Raw genomic sequence first — 27,542 nt, forward strand, 5'->3', positions numbered from 1 at the left:
GCACCGCTCTCCCAGATATCTCCTGCACTGTGAGATGCCCCTACCTAATTCCAGCTGTCATGTGGACAAAACCAATGGGAGTGGAGACCCTCCTCACAACAGCCCTGCTAGCAAGGTCTAGGTTCCACATCCTGAGGTGCCTCCTCTTACCTCTCAGGCTGGCCTCATGGCAGCCATGAGGGTACCAGACACCTTGGCAATATGCCGGGTATGGCTAGGGGGTTTCCTTCCATTTGGGGGTTTGCACCTGACTGGCTAAGAAATCCTGGATGGAATCTTCCCAGCCTGGTTTTCCAATCTCTGCTTAAAGCAACGGACCTTGTCCTTATCTCCCCATAGGGTGCCTTCAATTCAAGGAACATACCATAAACTGACCATATGCTAGGCGCAGTGGAGAGGGGAGCCTCAAGGTCGATAAGATAGTTCCCAGCCCCAAGAAGATCACAGAAGAGTTAGCTGAAGTGGTGGAGTGCAGCGGAAAGCAGCTCACCTCTTAATTTCCTCTCACCCCCTTCCTCCTTCCTCTCCCTCCACATCAACAATCCCTTCCTCTTCATTCTGTTTGCTCAATGAACTCTGAAGTATATAGCAGGGCCCTTGCCTTGTCTGATTTACTGCGGAACCCCTGGCTACTAGCTCGGAGCTAGTAGCTCAATACATATTAGTCGAATAAATTGGGTGGAAGAATCAAGTCCTCCCATGAAAGTTGGGCATGCTTCATGCTTACTCTAGGAAGAGGTTTGGATGTCCATGGTTGCTCTCCAAAAGTAATCAACACTGCTCCTGTTTCCCACCAGGGACCCCTATTTCTGACCCATTTACATTCATTCATTGGGCCAATATGTGTTGAGTAGCTCTTCCGAAATAGGCATTGTACCTTGTGCTGGGGAAGCAAGCTTTCCCCAGCCCCACATCACCCTCTGCACACCTTGGCCTGATCTTTTCCCAGCTTACTACCACACACACTGCCCTGGCACTTACCTCTCCCTTGTTCCACCGTTTACACAGAGGTGCCATATTCAGGCCGCCCCGATGCTGCCAACCTGCATAGGAGTTGAGGGAAGGAGGTCTCCCAGTCTCTCACCTCTGCCCTTAGCCCATCCTTCCACCTGACCTCAGGGACCTGTCCCTGCCAGAATCCGCCCAAAGCCCCAAGCCACTCTGCCTCCCGGAACAGCCCTGAACCTGAACCTGAACCTGAACCTGGTTGTCTCACTTCGGCCCCTGGGGTCCCTGCCCATGGGCATCCTGCAGAGCCCACCCGGTGCTCGACCCCCTGCACCCTGGCTACTCGACATTGCCTGCGGCGGGAGCTGCCAGCTTTTTGGAATTCCTAATCGCTCCTGGCCCCGGTGATTGGCTGCTCAGCTCTGACCCCACTTGGGCTGCCGCCTGGTTGGATAAAAGGGGAATCTCCTTGGGCTCCAGAGCATTAGACACCGGAGGGGGCACCTGGGACCAACTTTGCGAAGCGGGAAGCCCGGCGGGGGGGTGGGGGGAGCTAAAGACCTGCGGCCTCAGCCCCTCCAAAGAACCGGGAGATGACGGGGAAAGCAGGGGAAGCGCTGAGCAAGCCCAAATCCGAGACAGTGGCCAAGAGTACCTCGGGGGGCGCCCCGGCCAGGTGCACTGGGTTCGGCATCCAGGAGATCCTGGGCTTGAACAAGGAGCCCCCGAGCTCCCACCCGCGGGCAGCGCTCGACGGCCTGGCCCCCGGGCACTTGCTGGCGGCGCGCTCAGTGCTCAGCCCCGCGGGGGTGGGCGGCATGGGGCTTCTGGGGCCCGGGGGGCTCCCCGGCTTCTACGCGCAGCCCACCTTCCTGGAAGTGCTGTCCGACCCACAGAGCGTCCACTTGCAGCCATTGGGCAGAGCGTCGGGGCCGCTGGACACCAGCCAGACGGCCAGCTCGGGTAGGTGAGGAGAGGTTGTGCTGCTACCTGACTGGGGGGCGACAGCCGGAAGCCGCGCGCCTTCGGCTCTCGCTTGCTGGACCAGGCCTCCAGGCGGAAAAGTTCCTGCCAGGCCGGGGGTCGCCGCCCGGGCCTTGGGCCGACGCGCCTGGTGACGGGGCCCAGGAGGATGCTTCGGCGTCCGCAGGGTTTCGGCCCCAAGCGTTTCGGGCGGCCGCGCAGTTCTCCAGTCCCCGCGTTGGGCAGGGCTCGGCCACGGCACTCTGTTGGGGCCCCACTGAAAACTGGGTTTGGGGTGTCGGAGCCCGTGGTGCAGGGTCCCCGGATGCGTCGGAGAGCCCCAGCTCCGCGGCTCCACTGCGGCCCCGGCCTCGTGTAGGATCCGCACTCCCCGAGCCCGATGCTAATCCGGCTCCGGCCCCATCCCTGGTGTCCAAAGTTGTCTGATTCCCAAATCCCGCGTTGGTCAACTGGGGTTTATTTTTCACCCCTACGAGCTCAGACAACCCGGCCATCGCGGCAGCCAAAGCGGCCGCCATCCGCTCCCACATAAGCGCCACTATATACAGGAGCCCGGCGACGCGCGGGCTCGGGGACCCTGGGTGACCTCTCCGCCTTCTCCCCGCGCTGCTTTCCGGGAGGTGTGTCGCGGCCTGCTCGAACCTCCGATTCTTGTTTGAGCTTGGCAATTCTCCCGATTTTTCGTTGCGTTTTATTTTGTTTTACGTGGAAAGGCAACGAAAACCAGCGCGTCGCAGGCTCTCGGGCCTCGAGTAGGGACGCATTGTGCCGCCCCGCGAAAAGGACTGTGCCTGGCAGCCCCCAGTCTTCCCGGAGCCCAGCTCCCCACGCCTCGGCTCCGCTCCTCGCTCCTCGAGGCCAACTTTCTGGCCCGGGGCACTGGGGCTGGCCGCGCAAGGCAGGGCACAGCAGGGTCGCGAGTGCTGCCGGGGGTCTCTGCGGCCCTCTAAGGCTGCCTCGCTCTCCCTCGTCCCGGTCCCAAGCGCGCCGGGGCCTTTGCCTCTCTTACAACGAAATCTGTTCAAAACCTCCGGATTCAGGCCCCGGCGCGGGAGAGGCCAGGCTGAGTTCAGGGATGGGACGGCCACTGGGGCGCCCGAAGACTTCTTGGGGAGACAGAGCAGGTCCCCGCCGCTCGCGGAGGCAGCCCGGGGTGGGGCCCTCGCGGGTTTCGGGCACAGTCGAGCGCGTCCCCTACTCTGCCACATGTCCGTCCCTCCGCCCGCTTTTCAGATTCTGAAGATGTTTCCTCCAGCGATCGAAAAATGTCCAAATCTGCTTTAAACCAGACCAAGAAACGGAAGAAGCGGCGACACAGGTGAGGCCCCCGCTTTCTGTTACCTCTCCTGCCCGCGCACCCCCCTGCTGTCCCCCGTTCTGGGATCCGGTCTCTCGGACCCTATTTTCGCCGACAACGGATCTGAGGTCCGAGGCCGTGCCAGGGCGCAGACCACGGGTTGTTTGGCGGAATCCGCCCGGGGCCTTGGCGTCCGCGCCGGTTGAGCACGATGAGTGGCCGCCGGGAAAGCGGCTCGGTTCGGGCTTTCTCCTACTTGTGCAGGAGAAAGGAAAGGCTCCAACACAGGCCAAACTGAGCCACAGAGTGGGGGCGGTCCCCAGATTCCCGCACCAGTACATTCCGAGAGCCACACAGACCTCGTGGCGGGCAGATTAGCTCCCACCTCTTGCCAGAGCCGGTTCTTTGCCCTCGGCCTCACCCGCCGCCCCCATTTCTCTCCCGGGGTCCATGTCCTCTCTGCCAACTCCCTAAGCTTTCTACTCCCACCGTTCTCCAAAGCTGGAGCGATCTCTGCACTGACAGAGCATTTTCTTTTGGCTTCTGCTCGTTCGTGATTCTGACCGAGTCGCTTCCCTTCCGTGAGCCTCAGTTTCCTCGTCTGTAAAATGGAGTGGGAGGCGATGTAGACTGTAGGGTCCCACCAGCCGTAGCTGGAGTAGGGTGGGCTGCATCAGGGTACAGACTAGAAAGGGTTTTTTGTTTTGTTTTGTTTTTGTTTTTTGTTGTTTTTTTTTTCTTTAAATGGAAATTACTTGCACAAAGTTAAAACTCAGTAGACGCCGACAGGTATATCTTGAAAAGTAACCTACCCTTCTCCCACCCCCGCCCTCATTCCCTTCCGCACCAGCCGCACTGCTACCAGTTCCTTGGGTACATTTGTAAGGTGCTTTCAAGGAAATAAAGGAGAACCAAAAATCTGCCTGCCTTTCTGCGGGTGCTGCTCGCGGGTGCCGCTCGCAGTTGCTGCCCCGGCGCTCACCTCGGAGCTATTTCCCCGCACCGCACTCCGTCCCCATCAGGTGGGGCCGCCGCAGGCTCTGCGCCCTTTCGAGACATTTCTCCACTAGGGCGTTCTCGGGCACCCCCGCCACCACATCCTTTTCTCCCACCCTAATTTGTTCTCAGCCTCTTTGCACCCTCTCTCTGTGCTTTTCTATGCTTTGTTCTTCCTTGGCGCTGGAAAACTCCACTGTTGACCCCCACCTTTTAAAACGGCCTACCCTCACCCCTCAGGCCCTAATAGGTTTTGGCCTGAATGCAGGTGAACTTCGACTTGGTTTCTCCGGACCTCGGTTTATTCTTTTTCCGGCAGCTGTTTGCATTTGTTTAGTTTGTATTGTTTTATCTTAAAAGGAAAAAGAAAATTTTTTTTGGTCTTGATCTTTGGTCTTTTTTTTTTTGTTACATTCAATTCATTCAACGAATATTCATTAAAACACTTTTTATGCACCCATCTTACGCTGGTCCCAGGGTAGGTAATCGTGTCATCTTCCCCAAGCAGAGACAGGGACCTTGCAGGGAGGGCAGGTCAGAGACCCGCAAAACTGCTCTTGTGCTGGTGCCAGGAGGGGTGGGAGGGGTTCCCATAGCATGGAGAGCCCTGGAAAAAGCATCCCCAAACCCTGGGTACAGGAATGGCATTTCCGCATCAGGACATCTCACTGTATGGCACTTGGAGCTGGGTGACCCATAGCCCAAAGTCTATGCTTAAGGTCTGTGATCGTCTGTTTTCATCTGTCACTCTCTTCTCCAGGAACACCTTTGGGGGTTTTGGTGGGTTTTCATGGGGGCAGAACAGCAACTCACCAACACCCGGGTATTAACTGCCTGGGGTTTCTATTTCTGTTGCATAAAGGGAGAAAGTTATTGGAGAGAGGAGAATGGCTGTGGATTTCAAGTGCTTGTTTTAATTAGGAAAAAATACATTTTACTCGAGCTTCTGTCATTTGGGGATTTGGGGTAAGAGACCCTGGAATCTGGTGATGAGAGATGGGCTTATTTTTATCTCCCAGAAACAAACCAGACTTAAAAGCGTTTGGGGGGTGGGGTGGGGACAAAGCAGCCACGGTGAGAGTCTCTCTGATTTTGCTCTTTCTCTCTACTGGGAAAGCTCGGCTCCTCTTCAGACTGGACACAACAGGAGCCTGAAGGGTCTGGGGTTTTGCATAAACCAGGAACACAGGCTGGGTCACATTATGGGGGAAGTGTGTCAGCTCTGAGGCATGAATTAGGGAAAGTTTGGGAGATTTGAGTTTTTGTTTTGTTTTTTGAAGAGGGGCTCTCCCAAGTAGAGACTGGGACTTGAATGGTTCTACATGACCTATAATCAGCTCTCCTCTTTGACTGCCTTTGTGCCTCACTTTCCCTGGTTTTGGAAAGGACTTGCATTTCTTTATTGTTTATTTTGACACTCTGTCCATGGGCCCTTCAGCAGATGGCAGAAGCAAAAAAACAGCAGATCTTCAAAATTCTCAAGAATTAACTTTGTGTGTGCATAAGCATTTCACATCACCACCCCCCAGCCCCAGAGAATAGGAGAAACGATTTAGAATCAAACCAGTCGTTTTCTGTAAAGAGCACAATCTTTCTTCCCTGAATTATCCCCCGAGATATTAAAGTGGACACCAGCACAAGGAGTGTGTGAGGTTCAAATCTGTACTTTTGGGTTGTATTAGATGAGGGCGAGGGCCCAGCAGTGAGGGATTCTACACCCCTGTGCTGGCCCCAGAGTCTGATCCCAGGGGACCAGGCAAGGGCTGGACCATTTCTAAAAGTTCAGTTTGTGGACGCTGGACTATATTGCCTGTTGGCTTGTTAATGAGGTTTCAGGATAAAGATCACCCAAAACCTGGTGAAATTAAGGTCTGAAAAGAGAAGAGTTTGTGTCTGGAAGTAGGTGTTTAGTGGTTTATTCAAGAAAGGGGACCTATGAATCCCCTAATGTTGGAGGCAAAATTTTACGAATTGGGGCATATGTATTTGCCCATTTTCCTAGGGTGAGAGAATATAGTTTTTACCAGATTCTTAAAGCAGTTTATAACACAAAATAGATCAATATAAACTGCTCTGTGGGGGGTGGGAAACTGTGCCTGTGGGCTCTCAGGGTGACCCGAATGGAACCCCCTGCAGGTGAGTGGCTGAGCTTGAAAGTATGGGATGGTTGGAAGGTGGCCCTTCCCTTCTCAGCACAGAAGAGGACGGGAAAAGGCTCGGGGCAGTGCTGGGAAGCTGGCAGGTCTGGGTGGTGTTGAGGAAGGGCGGGGAGGAGGAAGGGGTGCTGGAGTGAGTTGAGGGAGTGGGAGATTCAGTTCTCTGCTGTATAAACACTGAGGTTGAGGCTGCATTTGACCTTCTGGTGAATCTTCTAACTTTGAAAGGCATTTAAAAATTCAGCTCTAGTGACTGTGCGAGGGGCCCAGGAAGCTGGTCTGGGTGGAGCTGGGCTATTTAGTAATCTGGTAAGCCCCTCTTCTCTGTGCTTGGGAGGAAGAGGGGCTTTCTGCTTTTCTAGAATGTCCTTCTTAACAGCCTTTCCTCCAGAGCACCTCCAGAAAGATTCCCAGTGTGAAATGTCACTGAGGGCTGAAATAATGGCCACCCCCCCAAACACAGAAGGGTAGTGTGAGCTCTCAGCCTTGAGGAAGAAGAGTCCAGAGGGTTAAACTATGAGACAGAGAGAGAGAAAGTATGTGTGTATATGTGTGTGTGTGTGAGAGAGAGAGAGAAAGAGTGTGTGTGTGTGTGTGTGAGAGAGAGAGAGAGAGAATTTGTGTCCTATTGTGCTGAGCCAGCCTGGGTTCGGGGTCTGCCCAGGAGACACAGAGGAAGGCGGTTCTGTCCTCTCTGAGACAGGCTCTTTCAGTTTCTGGGGTCCTAAGTGTTCGGTCTTGCTCCCCTCAGGACAATCTTTACCTCCTACCAGCTAGAGGAGCTGGAGAAGGCATTCAATGAGGCCCACTACCCAGACGTCTATGCTCGGGAGATGCTGGCCATGAAAACGGAGCTGCCGGAAGACAGGATACAGGTAACAGCCCTGAGCCCCTCTCCCCTCCACTCTCCCCTCTCTCGGTGACATCTACCACTCCAGGGTTCCAGATGCCCACGACCCCGCCTCCCAGCCCCACTGTGGGCATGTGCTTTCCTGTGATCATGTTCTCAGCCTATTTAAGCTGAACACCTACCACATGAGGTGGGTGCTGTCAGGGGATGAGAGGCACCCAGTTGTGGCCTGGCTGTTGTTCCAGACTATAGGCTTCCCGGGGAGTGTGTCAGACAGACCCTGCGGGGGTCTGGGGATGAGAGGTGGAGTACTGGAGGGGCCCCCGGTCCTGGGCAGGGTCTCTGTTGAGGCGGAGGTCCCCTTGGTACAGCTAAATGTCTGTTCCAAGGCCAGAGGGTGCCCCAGGCCTCTGGGTGGCTGTGAAGAGGAAGGTGGCTTCTAGTCCTGACCCCAGTCTGTTTCCCTTCCCTCTGCTCCCCTCCCCATGCTGAAAGTGTTACCCCTTCTCTTCCTGCTTCCCACCACTCCATCCACCTAAGTCTCCTTCCTCCCACACACAGCCCAGCAACTGCTGCCCTGACCTGCTGCTCCTTTTCTTCTCCTTGGTCTGGCCCAGGATGTGAGCTGGGGCAGGTCCCTGCAGGTGGCTCACTAAGCCCTCCTCCTCTCCTGGGCAGTTTTGTGGCATAACCAGCCACTGATCTGGGCATGTGGTAGGCATGGGGCCTCCACTTAGCGGCAGCAGGACCTTGGCAAGTCCAGAGTCCCCTACTTGGGCAGGAGTAGGGCTGTGGAATCATTTCTCTGGGGGAGGATGGAGTCTGGGCAGGGCCTCCATGAGGCAGAAGGAGTAGGGTGGGAGGAACATTTCCAGAAGATTTGGGGTTGTCTTAGCTGGTGCTCAACCTTCAATGAAATCTGCTTCCATCGCCTGAGTGGTCCAAAGCTAGTTCATTGCGGAGGCTGGGGCGTGTGGGCCAGGGGCTGGTCCTGACTTCCTGGAACTGCTCTGCTCTGCGTCTCTTCCCCAGTCTAGGTTCCTTGTATCTCCAGGTGTGATGTGTGCCTGGGAGGCGGGGGGAGCCAAGTAAGGTGTGTGGGTTGTTCTGTACTCTCTCACTGGAGGACCAGAGAATGTGAAATGAGGCTGTGAGGCCTTCCTCTCTCCTGGAAATCTATTTGGAATTTCAGCCGATGGTTTTAGACATTGACACTAACAATAAGCTCAATTATTCATAAGCAGATTATGTTTGGTGCATTATCCATGGTGGCCTGGACCCATTACCCTCCACCCAATTGGGTTCTAGTGAGGTAAGCTGGGCGTTGATGTTGAATTGTGTGTGTGCACATGTGTGCGTGTGTGTAAGCCAAGCCTTAAACTGTATGGCAGTAACCCCTGCCTGGCCTTCATTAGCATAAAGTTGGCCATTCCAGGTGGCTGCGGCAGGGAGGAACAATGACAAATCCCCGCTGTTGGCAGGCCCCACATTTGCAGTATTGACCAGAATGAAGGAATAGCTTGTCTCTTGCAGTGGGTAGTCCTGAAATCTGCTTGGTAGATTAGGTAGGGGAGGGTGGATGAGGTGTTTGAAACCTGCTGAGCTCAGGATTTGGGGGCAGGCTCTCCCTCAGCTGTAACTGCATTGCTACAAATGCCCCAACAGGCACATTTAACTTAACAGGGCTTTGTTAAGTTGCTTGGGGGTTGCCTATACGGTGGTATCTGAGGGCACAAGAACCAGCAGGAAGGGGCTTGGGGTGTAGGATGAGGAGAGCTCATCACCCTGGGACTGTGAGGATTGGCTCTGCAATTTGTGGATGTTGGAGAAATGAGGGAAGAGTCTCAGAGCCTTTGAGCACCACATGCCTGAATGCTACCCCCAGAAGCTGTCTGTGAGTTGTCAAGTCCTCTTGCCCCAGTTCAGTAAAATGGCCTGGGAAAGATCTTGGTGTGCATCAATAGCAGTCACAGCGATCGTTTCCAGAGGAGTTTCCATGTGCCAGGTGTTCTCCTGAATTTACGATGTGCACAGGACAGGCAGAGTGGTACCGTGGTTAGGGTCACTGACTCTGGGGCCAGACTGGCTGGGTTCCTGGCCGGGCTTCACCTCCCAGAGCCTCTCAGTCTTCATCTGTACAATGGGGGTGACAGTGGCACCTGCCTCTTGTGTGGAGGTAATGAGCCATATGTGTGCAGCGTTCAGGGCAGTGCCTGGCACGTGCCCCCAGCTCACTCGGTGTCAGATCTGATCTTATTAAATCCTGGTGACAATCAGGGGCTGAAGCCATGAATTTCCTTTGAGAACTGAGGCAGCTGAGGCACAGCCACTTGCCCAGGCCCCACAGCTAGTAAGTGTGAGACACAAGACTCAAACCTAACTCTGAATCGAAAGCCCACAGTGGCACTGCCCACCTCTTCTGTTTGAAGTCTTTGCTTTGACTTGAAGCTGGGGGAGCAGAGGTGATTTGAAGTCAGGCGGGGGACCTGTATCACAGTAAAGTTAATCAATGTTTATTGAGTACCAGGCACTGTTTAAAAAAAAAAAAAATCCCAAAACTCACTTATATAACAAAATTATTTTTGAATGGGCAAATTCTGTACATGAATTCAAGAGGGTGAAAAGCAAGTCCTCGCCCTCCCTCAACCAGCAGCCCACCTGTGTCTTTCGTTTCCTCACAGAACTAGATCATGTATATTCAGCAGAGTCCTCAGAACACCCATGAGCTAGGGGCTATTATTCCCATTTGACAGATGGGGAACCTGAGGCACAGACAGAGGCCAGAGTTGAGTCCCTTTAGACTCCAAAACCCTTGCTTTTCTACCTTGTCTTCCCTCCCCATCATTTCCCCTCCACGTATTGGCCGCCACTCCTGAGCCAGCCCCCTCCCAGCCCAGCTTTGGGTCAGAGGACTCTGCAGGTGAGATGAGCGGGAAAGGGGAAGTTATTACTGGCTCCAAGTCTGGAGTTAGAAATTCTCGGACACGCGGTGGCTCAGGCCTGTAATCCTAGCACTTTGGGAATCTGAGGTGGGAGGATTGCTTGAGCCCAGCAGTTTGAGACCAGGCTAAGCAAAAAAAAAAAAAAAAAAAAAAAGAAAAGAAAACGAGACCCTGTCTTGGAAGAAAAGAAAAGAAATTCCTGGCCAGGTGCAGGGGCTCATGCCTGTAATCTCAGCCCTTTGGGAGGCTGAGGTGGAAGAATTCCTTGAGTCCAGGAGTTTGAGCCCAGCCTGGACAACATAGTGAAATCCCCATCTCTACAAAACAAAAATTTAAAAATTAGCCGAGCATGGTGATGTAAGCCCGTGGTCCCAGCTACTCAAGAAGCTGAGATGGGAGGACCACTTGAGCCCAAGAGGTAGAGGCTACAGTGAGCTGTAATCGCACCACTGCACTCTAGCCTGGGTGACAGAGTGAGACTGTCTCAAAAACAAACGAACAACAAAAAAAAAAAACAGAAAGAAATTATCAAGGTGGAATGGAAAGGTTATTGAACTGAGATCAGGAACCCAGATTTTAGCTCCAACTCTGACATCTGGCGTGGCAGAGGCTAGGCCACTTCCCATCTGTGAGCCTCAGTTTCCCCATCTGTAGAAGAAAGAGGTGAGATCCCTTCCAGGGAGGTGCCCCCTGAGGATTCCCCCGCCACAATCCCCTGGGCTGCCATTGGTGGAATGGGGGTGCAGGGCAGGTGAAGTTTAACAGGCCCAGATGGACCGTTGGGGCATACACCCCTGCTGGGCCACACCAAGAAACCCCTGCATGTCTGAAGTCTACTGTCTGATGTTTGATGAGAACCTGCGGTGTGGACGTGGAAAGGCAGACACACCTACTTCCAGTCTTTGTTTCACTGCCAGCAAGCCAAAGTCTGAGTCTGAAATTACTCATTTGTAAGATAATAATATTTTTCCATAATGCTAACTTAATAAAAATAGTGTTGTTACTGGCATTTATTAAGTACTCACCATTGTCCCAGATATTAAGTGCTTTCCATGCCCCGTTTCTTCTCTTTTTCTCTCTTTTTTTTTTTTTTTTTTAGAGACAGGGTCTCACTGTGTCACCCAGTCTGGAGTGCCGTGGTGTGATCTCGGCTCACTGAAACCTCTGCCTCCCAGGCTCAGGCAATTCTCCTACCTCAGCCTCTTGAGTAGCTGGAACTACAGGTGCCTGCCACCTTGCCTGGCTAATTTTTGTATTTTTAGAGAGACGGGTTTTTGCCATGTTGGCCAGTCTGGTCTCGAACTCCTGACCTCAAATGATCCACCCATCTCGGCCTCCCAAAGTGCTGGGATTACAGGTGTAAACCACCATGGCCCGCCTGCCTCATTTCATTTAATCCTTAACAGACAAATTAGTTAGATGTCATTCCTATAGCCATTTTCTAGATGAAGAAACTGAGGGGCTGAGAGGTAAAGTTAAGACTGGGATTCAAACCCAGTACTCAGCTACCGTGACATGAGATCCTATGAGATAGACATGAATGCCTCTCTATACAAACTGTAATAATGCAAAGAACAGTGATGACAAACCAGTCCCAGCAGAAAGGCATGGCAATTTCCTCTGCCTTTGTGTTTGGAGGGTAAACACGTCCTCACTCCACATCTCTCTGGGCTGGAGGTGGAGGATTATGGTGCAGTGTTGGGGAAAGAAGAGCTTCCACGTCTCCACGTCAGACTCAGGCACACCGTCTTCTTTGTGTCTTAAATAAATAAATAAAATGCTGGTGCCTGTGATCCCAGCACTTTGGGAGCCTAAGGTGGGAGGATCACTTGAGTCCAGGAGTTTGAGAACAGCCTGGGCAGCATGGCGAAACCTCATCTCCACAAAAAATACAAAAATTAACAGGTGTGGTGACACATGCTGGTCCCAGCTACTTGGGAGGCTGAGGTGGGAGGATTGCTTGAGTCCAGGAGGTCAAGGCTGCAGTGAGCTGTGATCGTGCTACTGCACCTCAGCCTGGGTGACAGAGCAGAATCCTGTTTAAAAAAAAAAAATTTTTTTTTTTTAAATGCTAGGATATGGCATTCTGGAAGTCCCTGCCAGCTATCAGCTCTGGGGAAGAGAAGGTGGGTTTCCAGACTGACTTAATTTCCTCTGTGGGGTCACTTGTTACTAGAATTGTGAGGGCAGGCTACATATATATTCACGTGTTTACTCTATTTTTTTTTCTAAGATGTGCTTGTTATAAAATGCAAACATTACAGAGCTATGAATGTTCGAAGTGAGCAGAGACTACATTTCACCCCTCTTAGAAGTCTCGTGTATGTTGAAGGCTGAGGTTTAGATTCTCTGCCGAGCACTGTGTGACTTTGCCTCTTCTAAAGTGGCCCCTGCCTAAGGGTAGGGAACAAAGTATCAGCGGGTCATATTCCAGAATTAAGAAGATGGGTGCTTGAGTAGGGAAGGGTTTGTATGGATCTCATCTCAGGATGGTTATTAGAATTACCAGGGCAGATTTTTTTTTTTCTCGGCTCCTTGCAACCTCCGCCTTCTGGGTTCAGGCAATTCTCCTGCCTCAGCCTCCAGAGTAGCTGGGACTACAGGTGCGCACCACCATGTCTGGCTAATTTTTGTATTTTTGGTAGAGACAGGGTTTCACCCTGTTAGCCAGGATAGTCTCGATCTCTTGACCTCGTGATCTGCCCGCCTCGGCCTCCCAAAGTGCTGAGATTACAGGCGTGAGCCACCGTGCCAAACCCCAGGGCAGATTTTTAAAACGCCCATGGGCTGCCCCGGCCAACACCTAGCAATTCCGATTTAATTGGTTTAAAATCAAACATCTTCGGCAGGTCGCAGTGGCTCACGCCCGTAATCCCAGCACTTTGGGAGGCCGAGGCGGGTGGATCACTTGAGATCAGGAGTTCGAGACCAGCCCGGCCAACATGGTGAAACCTCGTCTCTACTAAAAATACAAAATTACGCCGGGTACGGGGGCTCACGCCTGTAATCCCAGCACTTTGGGAGGCCGAGGTGGGCAGATCACCTGAGTACAGGAGTTCAAGACAGGCCTGGCCAATATGGTGAAACCCCGTCTCTACTAAAAATACAAAAATTAGACGGGCATGATGGCGGATGCCTGTAATCCCAGCTACTCAGGAGGCTGAGGAGGGAGAATAGCTCGAACCCGGGAGGAGGAGGTTGCAGTGAGCCGAGATCGCGCCATTGCACTCCAGCCTGGGCAACAAGAGCGAAACTCCGTCTCAAAACAACAACAACAACAAAATCAAACCTCTTCATGTTGGCATGTGTATGCTTTTAAATCTCTCTAGGTGATTCTGTGTGCAGTGAATGTAAACACACTGGGTTGGAGGCTCAGGAGAGGGGTGTTTCTATTACGAGTGGGTTAATATGAGTGGAAGAAAGTGGCGTTTTGGGTGGCAGGGGGTTGGGGTGAGGAAGGAAATGGAATGTCAGTGCTCAGGCAAGACGCTGTCTGGAAATGTGGTCAGAGCTGCCCCCTAGTGGGTAACAGAGGCTGCAGCAAGACTCCACTTGTCCGAGCCTTAGGCTGGGCTGCACAGAGCGCGCTGAAATAAACCGCGGGCGAAGTGCTGAGTGGGTGCAGAGTGTGAAGCCCTTAAGTCACGCCAGCGATGAGCCCAAATTCATCAGCTTCCAGCCAGAGGGGAAGAAAGAGACTGGAGGACTGTGATGGACGCTCACCTGATGGCATGTGGCAAGATGGCAGGGCAGGGCCTGGGGTAGCGAGGAGACCAGAATGTGCAAAGGGCATCTGTCATGCACAATGTCTCCTTCCGGAGGTATTTAGGAAGGCGATTCTGGAAGGACTGCAGAGGGTCTCCTGGGAGACGATTGAGGGATGGAACCCTGGACATGTTGTCTGGTGGCAATGCCAGGGCGGGAGATTGCAAGACAGCAGGTATGTGATGATGCAGAGACAAGAGGTGTGAGGCATGGCCTTGGCTGTTCCTGCTGATTGCCCACGTAGAGAAAGAGCTGACAGGGTTGCCTGGCCTGCTAGCTGTGCCTTTGCATCCACTTGGCAAGAAGTCCTTCCCTGGGCCCAGTCTATCCTTCAAGGCACAGGCACACTCTGTGCCTGCTGTGGAGGCACCCGCCAGACAACTGTGGACAGCCACAGTCTTTCCACACAACCTGGGCTTACTTTTTTTTTTTTTTTTTTTGAGATGAAGTCTCCCTCTGTTGCCCAGGCTGGAGTGTAGGGGCACGATCTCGGCTCACTGCAACCTCTGCCTCCCGAGTTCAAGCGATTCTCCTGCCTCATCCTCCTGAGTAGCTGGGACTACAGGCTCACGCCATGACACTCAGCTAATTTTTGTATTTTTAGTAGAGACAGGGTTCCACCATGTTGGCCAGGGTGGTCTCGATCTCTTGGCCTTGTGATCCACCCGACTCGGCCTCCAAAAGTGCTAGGATTACAGGCGTGAGCCACTGCGCTTGGCCAACCTGGGCTTTCTGATTGCTGCTGGGGTATCACTGCTGATACCTCTGAGGAGAAATGTATCAAGAAACCCAGGCTTGTCCAGGTGTGGTGGCTCACACCTGTAATCCCAGCACTTTGGGAGGCCTAGGAGGGCGGATCACCTTGAGGTCAGGAGTTCGAGACCAGCCTGGCCAACATGGTGACACCCTGTCTCTACTAAAAATACAAAAATAAGCCAGGCATGGTGGCGGGTGCCTGTAATCCCAGCTACTCAGGAGGCTGAGGCAGGAGAATCGCTCGAACCTGGGAGGCAGGGGTTGCAGTGAGCCGGGATCGCACCACTGCACCCCAGTCTGGGTGGCAGAGTGAGACTCCATCTCAAAAAAAAAAAAAAAAAGGAAAAGAGAAACCCAGGGTCATTCCCAAACTGGAAGGCCCTCCCAACTCACTTTGTCCTGGGACTCCAAATCTGGTGGCCCTGGGTGTCACTTTGGGCCCCTTTTCAGGCACCTGGCACCCTGACTGAAGTATAAGGCAGGGCTCTGGTCCTCGCTGGCACCTTGATGCAGGGTCTCCTGAAGAGCTTGGGACCAGACTCCCATGTGAGAGGAGCAGTCTCTTCTAGAAAGTGAGCAGTCAGGAAAGTGAGTGAGAGAGGGATCAAAGGAATATTGTGGGTTTGTCAGAACCAACAGACCACCTAGAAAAAGGAGCCTAAATGCTGAGAAGACATATCAAAGGTGGGAGATAAAATGATAGGGTTTTATGTGAAAGGTATCCTAGAACATTTGCTAGAAAGCAAAGCTTGTTGCACATCTGTCCACAGAATTCATCAAGCATCAGGCCAGTGTGTTTCAGCTATTACTATGTGGCAGGCATTTCCCACACACTGTTTAATTTCCACCAGAAACCTGCAGAGAGGTGGTATCACAGGGCAGGTAAGGAACGGGAAGCTCAGAAAGGTTAAGAAATGCACTCGGCTGGGTGTGGTGGCTCACACCTGTAATCCCAGCAGTTAGGGAGGCCGAGGCTGGCTGATCACCTGAGGTAGGGAGCTCAAAAGCAGCCTGGCCAACATGGTGAAACCCTGTCTCTACTAAAAATACAAAATTAGCCAGGCATGGTGGCGCAAGCCTGTAGTCCCAGCTACTCAGGAGGCTGAGGCAGGAGAATCCCTCGAACCTGGGAGGTAGAGGTTGCGGTGAGCTGAGATTGCGCCATTGCACTCCAGCCTGGGCAACAAGAGCGAAAATCCATCAAAAAAAGAAAGTAAAGAAAAGAAAAAGAAATGCACTCGTAGCCACAAAGGCACCTAGAGGCAGAGCAGAAATCCCCAGCCTAGGGCTTCTAGCTGCTGCGCCATGGTCCGCTCACAGGGAGTATGGGCACTGTGTGGGTGCTCCCCTGTACTGGAGCCTTAAGGGCTTGGGATATATTAGAAACATGGGGAGAGGCCAGGCGCGGGGGCTCACACCAGTAATTCCAGCAATTTGGGAGGCCAAGGGGGGCAGATCACCTGAGGTCAGGAGTTCGAGACCAGCCTGGCCAACATGGTGAAAGCCTGACTCTACTAAAAATACAGAAAATTAGCTGGGTGTGGTGCCAGGCGCCTGTAATCCCAGCTACTTGGGAGGCTGAGGCACGAGAATCACTTGAACCCAGGAGGTGGAGGTTGCAGTGAGCCGAGATCACGCCACTGTACTCCAGCCTGGGCAACAGAGCGAGACTCTGTCTCAAATTTAAAAAAAAAAGAAAAAAAAAAAAAAAGAAATGTGGGGAGAGTTTCAGGGACACCTGTTTAGCTCTCCAAATGCCTAAGGGGGAACTAGAGGCTATCTGTATTGAATATACAGCTGAAGGTTGGATCTTTCTTCCCCTCCTCCTGGACTGTTATTATTATTTGTAAGTCCAGCCTTGAAGGGCATGTGAAGGAGGCCAGAGGGCCAGGTAATGCCATTGATTAACTTGCCTTCCGGGCAGGCTCCCATTTATTTTCAGTGCCTCTACCGAAAACTAACTCTATCGGACACCTTCTGTATGACAAGCACTGATTTTAGGCACTTACTTATTTCATGTAATCCTCCAAAAACCCCGAAAAGTGGATTTTTTTTTTTTTTTTTTTTTTTTTTTGAGATGGAATCTCGCTCTGTCGCCCAGGCTCGAGTGCAGCGGCACGATCTCAGCTCACTGCAAGCTCCACCTCCTGGGTTCACGCCATTCTCCTGCCTCAGCCTCCCGAGTAGCTGGGACTACAGGCGCCCACCACCACGCCCGGCTAATTTTTTTGTATTTTTAGTAGAGTCAGAGTTTCACCATGTTAGCCAGGATGGTCTCGATCTCCTGACCTCGTGATCCACCTGCCTCGGCCTCCCAAAGTGCTGGGATTACAGGCGTGAGCCACCATGCCCGGCCTGAAAAGTGGATATTCTTATCTTTCATTTGGAGAGACTGAGACTGACAGAAGTCAAGTAACTTGCCCAAAGTCACACAGCAATTTTTCAGAGCTGGGAATTCCAGGTCAGGACTGGCTGGCCTCAATGCTTCTGGTAAATATTTCAGTTCTATATACAGGCTGGTGGCTTCCAGGAAGGGAATACAAAGGGACATATACAGAGAGGTTAGGGTTAATTCTAATTCCTTGTCCACTTCCCTCCAAGGCACCATTGCCATAGCGTCCTTGCCAACTGTCTTAGAAAGAAATTGTTTTGGCCGTCCAGGTTTCCTCCATAAATTGGAGCAGCATCTGGTCTTCACAGAGAGCCAGGCATTCCAGGAGCCCATAACTGAGGGTCTGGATGACTTCTGGTTTGAGCGACCAGCTGGCACCAGCTCCCCTGGGAGAGTGTCTGTGGGCAAAGTCTCATCTACAGATCAGCCGGATATTCATTTGCCCAAATTAGGAGACCCAGGAAAATGGTTCTGTTTATAGGCCCCAGAGATGATCAGAATCCCGAGTCTGCACAGCCTTCTTTAGTACCCTAAAAATGCTGTTTCCATCTGAGAACCTGCCCCATCTCAAGAATGGGTATTCATGGAACTCCTGGGGAAACCAGGGCGGTGCACCTTGCCAGGTATCCACACTGGGTGGGTGGGGGCATCTCTTTGTATATTCCACAGTGCCTTCTCCAGAAACCCTAAGTCCAAACTGCACTGAAAACAGAACGCTCTTTTATAAATTTGGCATCAAAACTCAGTGATGGCAAAAACTGGACCAGACCTTACAGAATTTATTTATCATTCTTAGTGTGAACATGTACATAAGTGCTTTGCTGAGAAATCGAAGCTGATGGGTTTGATCATGAGGTGCTGCTGCTGCGGCACATTATGTTACTGTGCTTTATGCATCACATCTTTTTTCTTAAATCCAAAACATTTTCCAGTCTGGCTGCACAGATACCAGTTGAGGAGTTGTGGCCTTGTTTTATTAGGTTGGTGCAAAAGTCATTGCGGTTTTTGCCATTGAAAGTAATTACTTTCGGCCAGGCATAGTGGCTCACACCTGTAATCCCAGCACTTTGGGACGCCAAGGCGGGTGGATCACCTGAGGTCAGGAGTTCGAGACCAGCCTGACCAACAAGGTGAAATCCCGTCCCTACTAAAAATACAAAAATTAGCTGGGTGTGGTGGCAGGCACCTGTAGTCCCAGCTACTCTGGAGGCTGAGACAGGAGAATGCGGAAGGCAGAGGTTGCAGTGAGCCGATGTCACGCCACTGCACTCCAGCCTGGGTGACAGAGCAGGATTCCGTCTCGAAAGAAAGAAAGAAAGAAAGGAAGGAGGAAGGAAGGAAGGAAGGAAGGAATTACTTTCAATGGCAAAAACTGCAATGAGTTTTTGCACCAACCTAATATAATGCACTGTATTCAAGCAGGACAGACTCTCTCCCGACCAGGAAGTAGGTGGCTTCTCATATTCATGAACCAAATATCTCCAGCCCTCTGTGGTCACATTTGGTGTCTGGAATTCCATCACCAGGGGATTCATTCTTTGCTGTCTTCTCTGAGAGGTGGATAAAACCAGGAGTCATACTTTTTTTTTGTTTTTTTTTTGAGACAGAGTCTTGCTCTGTTGCCCAGGCTGGAGTGCAGTGGCACGATCTCGGCTCACTGCAACCTCCACCTCCCAGGTTCAAGCGATTCTCCTGCTTCAGCCTCCTGAGTAGCTGGGATTACAGGTGTGCGCCACCATGGCCGGCTAATTTTTGTATCTTTAGTAGAGATGGGGTTTCCCCATGTTGGCCAGGCTGGTCTCAAACTCCTGACCTCAGGTGGTCCACCCGCCTCGGCCTCCCAAAGTGCTGGGATTACAGGCGTGAGCCACTGCGCCACGTCGGGAGTCATACTTTTATGTAGATTAGTCCTTTTAGATTTTTCCTCTGTGGGAGAAAGCAGCTTGCAGCAAGCAGATACGCTAAGGGGAGGATGATGGAGCAGGATTGAGGCTCCAGACAAACCGCAGTCCCCGGGTAAGACAGCTAGTCGCGCACACATCCTGCAACACAGGCCCGCAGCGCTGGGGAGATCTACATACGGCATGGAGCCAGTCCGGGACGCAGGCCCGAGTTAGCCCGGCTGGCATTGCTGCCTCTCCCTTCAGGGCAGGGAGGACAGCCATCTAGCGGCCTTCGGATTACACAAACCCTTTCCTTGGCGGGGGTCTCCCAGGGCGGTCAGGTCCGGACCAGGCAGAGGCCTTGCACCTGTGCTTCCCAGCCCCCCAGTTTTGCGCGGAAACTGCAGGTGCCAAACCCGGAGGCAGCAAAATTGCTGCCCAAACGGGGATGGAGCCACCCGGGGCGGGAGAGGCCGGGGGCATCTAAGGCCGTGTAGCGCCCATGTTTAGAGGCTCCCAGTTATTTACAAATGAAGAAAGGCCAGAGGACACGCGTTCAGGTCAACTTAAAGGTGGGCGTGCAGTGTTCTGTGACTTCGTGGGATGCGAGGTTGGCGGGCCGGAGCGCCCCCTGCCGGGGATGGCCGGCCGCGCTCCGCCTCAGACTCCGGGCCGCAGGGCGCTCGCTTCGCCACCTGGCGGCGACGGCGGGAACCGCAGGAGCGCGCGGACCCGCCGCCACCGCCCCCCCCCCCACCGCCGAGCCCCGCCGGCCTCAGCTCGCGCTCCCCAGGAAGCGAAGGGTTAAGCTGTCAGCGGCGCGATGTTAAACAAGTGTCAAAGGCGCCCCATATATCTGCAGACTGAAATCAAATTCTTCGCTGTATAAAAAGATAAATTACCCAGGCGCTGCCGAGCGTCCCACTCATCACGCCAGCGCCAGACGGCAAGCAATTTTTTTTTTAATGTGCTAACGACCTAATCAAGCAATCAAGTCGGAGGAGATTGCAGCGTGACCTGGGCAGCCATCTGCCGCCGAGCCCGCATGCATTTCCGCGCCGCGCGGGGCGGGGGCCGCGAGGGGCTGCCGGGGGGAAGGGGGAAAATCCTAAACAAATTAACACCCAATTTTCCCCGTCTAATTAGTTAAATGAGAAGAGTTGGGGGTCCCCGGGGAAGCGGGGGCGCTCGCGACGAGGCGAGCACTGCCTCCCCAGCATTAATTAGTGCGGGTCAATGCCGCGGCTCCCGGGAGAGCAGCCGCTTTAATTTCCCGTGATATTTCAGTGCCTGAGGCCCATCGATTCAAACTGAAATTAACTTATTTTTCAATCAGCCCAGGGCTGCCCCTGGGGGTGACTCTTCTTTTGCCGCCTCCTGAATAGAGCTGGAGCAATTTTTCATTAAAAGCTGATACCTCGGCCGCGGGGGAGGGGGCCCGGAGGGAAGGGCGGGGCCGGCCCAGACCCAGGCAAGGAAATCGGGGGGAATGAACAGATTTCCCAAGCCCGCCTCGGTCCTCCCCTCCCGACTCCCTCGACTTCCCTGGGGCAACTCGCTGCCCCCGGGGTCTGAGCCTTTAAGGACTGTGAGGGGCGAGAAGGGACCCGCCAGGCTTGGGGCCCACCAGTTCCCCGCCGGCCTGGACCTCCTTGGCGGACAATGCGAGGTGCTCCCGGCTCTGTCAGCTGCGGGAAATCTCCAGAAAGCTGCTCTGGGGGACCAAGAAATCTTCCCTCCTCAAACCTGGCAGGGATTCTGGGATCCTAGAATGGGCTAGAGTGCTGCAGACACCCCAGGGTACCCCACTGTCATTCAGACCCTGCACCAATCAGCTTTGGGGCCAGAGACACATTCGCTAGTGCTTCCTCCGCCCCTACTCCCTCCCAGGTCCCTCCTCCCATTTCCTCCTCAGCCCTGGAGAATGTTATCTTCATCCCTGGTCCAGCTCCCCCAAATACTATTCAGAGTTAGGCCCAGAGCTGTGGGGAGCAGGTACCTGGAGGGCACATGTGGCTTGGCAGAGCTTAACTGGGACAGGGCGGAGGAGGGAGGCTGACCCAGGCCTCCGAGGGGAGTCTCCCTCCCTGAGTTCCCAGCCTTCCTGATACCTGGGTGAAGTGCCCCTACGACTGTCCACTGCCCTTTGTCCCTGATCCCTCACTCACCTGCAGCCCTCCTGGATGGTTCTGGCTCTGGGCTTCTGGCAGAGAGGAAGCCCTGAGCCAGACACTGCTAGTCCAGCGCTGGGAAAGGAATTTGTCCCTCTGCAAATCAGAAAAAAAGAGTTATATGCTGGAGGTGTGAACACATGCAAGAGAGCCATCAGTGGCAGGGCAGGCTTCTCAGCTGCAACCAGTCGATGACACTGGGTCCTGCGCACCTGCAAGATCCTGTCCAGGAAGCATCCATACCCCATCTCCCTAGAATCACCCATGGTATTCTCATAAGACTGATGTCCTCCTTCTGAATACTCCCTGAGCCTGGAGGAACCCAGGGGGCACCACGGAGTAGGCGAGCTTAGGTTAAGGATGCCCTGCTGGAGAAAACTTCACTCCAGGCCTACAAGGGGTAAGGGCCTTGGGCCCAGCACCTCTCAGAGCAAGCCTCTGACCTGTTCTGTGCACCTGCAGGTCTGGTTCCAGAACCGCCGAGCCAAGTGGAGGAAGCGGGAGAAGTGCTGGGGCCGGAGCAGTGTCATGGCGGAGTATGGGCTCTACGGGGCCATGGTGCGGCACTCCATCCCCCTGCCCGAGTCCATCCTCAAGTCGGCCAAGGATGGCATCATGGACTCCTGTGCCCCGTGGCTACTGGGTAAGAGCCCGCACCCTCCTTGGGGTCCTGCCCCTGCGGTGAGGAGAGCGGGCTCCTTGGAGGAGGGGACAGAGCCTTGAGGCAGGGGGACTTGGGCCACAGCAGCCTAGCAGGAGAGAAGTTCTTCAAAGCAAACCTCTTGGTCTACCTTGGGGGACTCAGAGCAGGGTGGGCCTGGGGCCTGGTGTCTGTCACTTACACTGGGTGCCAAGAACTCTCATGAACGAGTCCCTAACTGGATTATTTTGTCCTGTGAGAAGGGTGTGGCTGTTGACCTGGGGTCTGTACCCTCCTCTCCCCTTGGCCAGAGGTGGGCTTATAGTGAACAAAACAGCCTTCCTTGGGGGTTGAGAGGACCCCTAGGTCCCTCTGGCTGCCATTCTGCTTTGCCCAAAGGACTTCTGTCCCCCAAATCTCTCTACTTGCTATCTTCCCCACCTGCCAACTTCCCCACCTGCCCTCTGGGCCTGTATCTGAGAACAGCACCAGCTTCTCTTGGGGTTCTAAGATCCGGAATCCCACAGGGGAGGGACAGGGGAGCATGTGCTGTGACCTGGAAGGGACAGAACAGGCCACCCGAGGCCCAGGTGCCCAGGGCTTTGGCAGGGGGAGGTCCTCCACAGGGCTGGCGACCCATCTCCCCATTCCCTGACCCTGGTCCAGCCCTGGGACTTGTGTGACTGCGGTGTGGGAAGTAAGGCTTTCTGCTCGTCCTTAATTCTGGCCTCTCTCTATCTTTGCCGTTTTCAGTTCAAGATGGCTTTCCCAGGCGCTTTTCTAAACCCGAATACCAACAATTCTTTCTAGGGATGCACAAAAAGTCGCTGGAGGCAGCAGCCGAGTCGGGGAGGAAGCCCGAGGGGGAACGCCAGGCCCTGCCCAAGCTCGACAAGATGGAGCAGGACGAGCGGGGCCCCGACGCTCAGGCGGCCATCTCCCAGGAGGAACTGAGGGAGAACAGCATTGCGGCGCTCCGGGCCAAAGCTCAGGAGCACAGCACCAAAGTGCTGGGGACTGTGTCTGGGCCGGACAGCCTGGCCCGGAGTACCGAGAAGCCAGAGGAGGAGGAGGCCATGGATGAAGACAGGCCGGCGGAGAGGCTCAGTCCACTGCAGCTGGAGGACATGGCTTAGGTCAAGGCGCACTCAGATGCCGGAGCCCCAAGACTCTGCTCTCCTCGGGCCCTTTGGTGCTGGGAGATGCTCTCTGAGGCAAGGCCCAGGCCTGGCCTCTGCCATCCTCCCTGTTCCCCACAGGTCCTCCATCACCCCTGGTGGCTGCAGGCACTGCTGGGTTCTGACTCTGGACCATGCTGAGACATCCCTCATCTAGTCTTGACTCTCCAGCATCCCAGCCTCAGAAGCCTTCTTGCTGCCCACAACGTCCCCTCAAGCCCCTTTTCTCTGAATCCCTTTGCAACGCTCACTGGTTTTGGCCACCCCTTGCTCTCTGTTCTCTTGCTTTAAAGAGCCCCTCCTTCCCAGCTCTACATTCCGCTCTGCCCATGCCTAAAGCCCATTGCTGCAAATGCATCGTGAATTGCCTGCCACGGCTGTGACACAGATGGAGGACCGGAACTGCAGCTCCAACGTCCTCAGCACCCCACTCCTCAGTAAAAGTCTTCTCCCAACTCAGCCTGTTCCTTCCTGCAGACCTGGCTGGGCCTGGGCTTCCGCAGTGTGCAGACACTGTGCAGGCCCAGGCAGGCCCAGCCTCTGCCCCACCCATCAGTGGAGTCCAGATGGCAGGCTACAGTTGGGAAGTCTCAGCCTGGGCCCCTCAGCCACGCTTGGTCTCATGCCCTGCCATGGTCACCCTCAGGAACCCACCCTCTCCACACCCAGCCTGTCCCACTGGCTCCTCCCAGCACAGGCACCTATGTGGCATGTGGTGATGTACGCTGCGTGCCATGAGTCCATGTCCCATGCCTCACAAATGCTGTGGCTCACTGCACTGTTCAGGAGTCCAAACCTTCTACCCTGGGTCCTCGGGCCCCTGAGCCTGTGTCCTGAAGCATCTCGACTCTCGTGATATGCTGCTTGTGACCTTGACTTGCTGTGAAGGCACCCTTCCCCCACAGCTCCTTGCAAACTATGAGTTCACATGTGCCCTGCCTTCAACAACCCAATCTGGCTGGTAAATGACATCTAGGAAGCCACAGGCCTGGCCTCAACTGAGAAGCCAAGCCTGGAGTAGGCCTGGGGCTATGCATACGCATTAAGGGCCTGCTGGAGAAACCTTCACTCCAGACAGACAGGGGGCTAAGGGCCTACGGCTGAGCACCTCTCAGAGCAAGCAAGTCTTTGACCTGTTCAGAAGGATGGGAAAAAGGCTGGAAGAAAAGCAAGGCAGAAGGCCAGGAGTAAACCCAAGCTAAGCTGCAGGCACACACGCCTTCATGCCAGTGCATGCCAGGAAGCACGTCCACTAGACTAAAACACGGTAACCATGATGGAATAAGGAGCCAGGGCTTCTTTCTGCTGGCTGATGGGTGGACCTGTTAGTATGGTGACCTCTCTGGCCTGGCCTTTTCCATTCGCATGAGCAATGGGTGCACACAGCCCTGTTGACCTGCCTGATCCAGATTCCCAGGCCAGGCTCCCGACCCCATCCACCCATCCACCACCCCACCCACCTTTGGAGGGAATACCTCGTTAGAGAATGGCCTGAGACAGTGCGTTGCAACTTTAATTCCATATCAAAAGTTGATTTCTTCTTCATTCCACTTATGGAACTTCCCTCCCTCCAGTCCGGTTCTTCTTGTCTTTGTCCCTGTTGGTTTGAAGTGTTAGACTATAGCCCCTGGTGTGTAAATAATGTACATAGAGTGAGAAGAAAGAAACTTGATATTGAGGTGTTTGAAATATGGAACTGTAATAACTTCTAGGTATTCGAAAACTGTGATTTCTGTGCCATTTTCTGTAAAGATACAAGTAAGAATAAAATTGACTTAAAAATAGCAGGGGAGGAATCCAGGAGTCCACTGTGGGTGGGGAATGGTTTGTGTTCCGTGTGTATGAGTGGCATAAAAAGTAAATCTACAGCTGGGCGCGATGGCTTATGCCTGTAATCTCAGCACTTTGGGAGGCCGAGGTGGGCAGATCACTTGAGCTCAGGAGTTCGAGACCAGCCTGGCTAACATGGTGAAACCCTGTGTCTACTAAAAATATAAAAATTAGCCAGGGGTGGCGGCACACTCCTGTAATCCCAGCTACTCAGGAGGCTGAGGCAGGGGGATTGCTTAAACCCGGGAGGTGGAGGGTGCAGTGAGCTGAGATCATGCCATTGCACTCCAACCTGGGCAACAGAGCAAGACCCTGTCTCAAAAAAAAAAAAAAAAAAAGTAAATCTACAAGTTGATGTTTTAGGTCAAAATTACTGGGTTCCTTTTTTAAAAAATTACTCTAATTGTAGAGGTACAAGTGGCCTACGTCTCTCCACTGAGCTGATACCACCCTTCAATGACATTCGTCACTGTGACATGGGATCGGCCTCCATGATCGACACAACCTAAATGTCCCAACGATCCATAGTTCTTACCTCTGACTCCCTCCTACTCCCTACAAGGTAGTCGGCATTTGCCTCTCTCCTTGGTACTGACTTACTGATAACCCTGTTTCCTACCGCCCTCTGCAGAAGCTCACAGCCCACCTTGGCCCCCAAGAGAACTCCCTTCCTTTTGTGCACACCTGTGCCCTTCCACATCTTACCCTCAACCTAAACAACAACAAATGAAAGAGGTAACAGTATCTGGAGTTGAAAGCCAGACAGATTATGCTAAATCTGTGTCAAAGGGAAGGAGAGTCAAAGAGAAACAGCTCGAGGAAGACCATATGAAATTGTCTACAGACAGCTGTGACCCACCGACTTGATGATGTGATGGATGGAATTACGAGATGAGAGAGTGGGGTGAGCAGATGAGATAGGCTGTATTTGAGCTTTGGGCTCAAAGAATCTCGTAAGATTGTTTCAAATTGGCTTAGATGTGAACTCCCTCGTGGATGAGGTTTCTGGCAGCCCATCAGCGAAGGAGAATGACAGGAGGTCAGCAGTCCTAATACCCTGGATTGGACCCAGATGTGGTCCTCGCAGACCAGGACCCTGAGGGGCACACGTGGGAAATCTTCAGCTCCTGTGTGGGGATGGGAAAGAGCCATGAGCCTGGCTTCAAGTCCTGCCGTGCCAGGCTGCTCCCAGGCCTTCCCCGGCATGTCAGCCTCTGCAGGATTCATCCTCGGTCTAGGAATGTCTTTCTCCAACCCTCCAGGAAGTAAACCACCTGTCATCCTTCCAGTTCCCTCCCCTCCGAAGCCCTCCTGACCTTCCAGGAGGAGTGTATTTGTTTACTGATTTATTTATTTTTGAGACAGGGTCTTGCTGTTGCTCAGGCTGGAGTGCAGTGATGTGATCATGGCTCACTGCAGCCTTGAGCTCTCAGATCAAGGTGCCCTCCCACCTCAGCCTCCCGAGTAGCTGGGACTACAGGTGTGCATCATGCTGGCTAATTTTTAGTAGAGATGAGGTCTCACTATGTTGCCCAGGCTGGTCTTGAACTCCTGGGCTTAAGCAATCCTCCCACTTTAGCCTCCCAAAGTGCTGGGATTACAGGAATGAGCCACTGCGCCTAGCCAGCAATAGTTTATAACCTCTGTTCTCTGACAGCACTTGGGACATTCCTGATTATGGCATTTTCCACATTGTGTTGTAATTTTTTTTTTTTTTTTTTGGAAATGGAGTCTCACTCTGTCACCCAGGCTGGAGTGTAGAGGCACGATCTTGGCTCACTGCAACCTCCGCCTCCCAGGTTCAAGGGATTCTCCTGCCTCAGACTCCTGAGTAGCTGGGATTATAGGTGCGTGCCACCATGCTGGGCTAATTTTTGTATTTTTAGTAGGGACGGGGTTTCACCATGTTGGTCAGGCTGGTCTCGAACTCCTGACCTCGTGATCCACCTGCCTTAGCCTCCCGAAGTGCTGGGATTACGTAATTTTTTTATTTACAAGTCTGTCTTTCCCGTAAGACTGATTTCTTCAAGGGTGGCACTATATCTTATTCTTCTTTTATCCCAGGACCCATCAAAGGGCCTGACCCTCAATCCATTATTGAATGCATGGATGAATGTTCTGCCTATAACTCATCACTTACTCAATAATTTAAAAATAATGACTGAGCATTTAATATGTATCAGACAGTGGGGCAAGGCACTGGGGATATAGTAGTAGGCAAAGCAGTCCCAAATTCCCTGTTTTTTTTTTGTTTGTTTGTTTGTTTGTTTTTTTCTTTTTGAGACAGTCTTGCTCTGTCACCCAGGCCAGAGTACAGTGGCACAATCTCGGCTCACTGAAACCTCTGCCTCCTGGGTTCAAGCAATTCTACTTCAGCCTCCTGAGTAGCTGGGATTACAGGCATATGCCACCACATCTGGCTAAATTTTTGTATTTTTCATAGAGACGGGGTCTCGAACTCCTGACCTCAAGTGATCTGCCTGCCTTAGCCTCCCAAAGTGCTGGGATTATAGGCGTAAACCACCAAGCGCCTGGCCCCAAGTTCTCTGTTCTCATGGCACTTACAGTCTGGAGGGAAAGACAGCATTTAAGTAACCATACAAATAAAATATAAAATTGCAAATGTCCTGTGAACTTGGAGGCATGCTATAAGAAACCATGAAAGCATCTAATAGGGTGACCTGACCATCTGCGGGCCTTGGGCCAGGGTGTTTACCCTCTCTCTGTGTTCTAAAATGGAATAGTAACATCTGC

General features: G+C 53.1%; 1 protein-coding gene across 1 annotated transcript; it reads left to right on the forward strand.

Annotated features, from left to right (window-relative positions):
* The first annotated feature begins 1,428 nt into the window (after positions 1 to 1,428).
* On the forward strand, positions 1,429 to 24,742 carry VSX2 (visual system homeobox 2). The gene is made up of 5 exons (XM_054447877.2): positions 1,429 to 1,911; positions 3,166 to 3,250; positions 7,133 to 7,256; positions 21,603 to 21,783; positions 22,591 to 24,742. The coding sequence occupies exons 1-5, from the start codon at positions 1,542 to 1,544 to the stop codon at positions 22,914 to 22,916; spliced, it is 1,086 nt and encodes a 361-aa protein (XP_054303852.2). The 5' UTR covers positions 1,429 to 1,541; the 3' UTR covers positions 22,917 to 24,742.
* Positions 24,743 to 27,542: the final 2,800 nt, after the last annotated feature.

Source organism: Pongo pygmaeus, chromosome 15 (assembly GCF_028885625.2).
Source record: "Pongo pygmaeus isolate AG05252 chromosome 15, NHGRI_mPonPyg2-v2.0_pri, whole genome shotgun sequence".
NCBI classification, from domain to species: domain Eukaryota; kingdom Metazoa; phylum Chordata; class Mammalia; order Primates; family Hominidae; genus Pongo; species Pongo pygmaeus.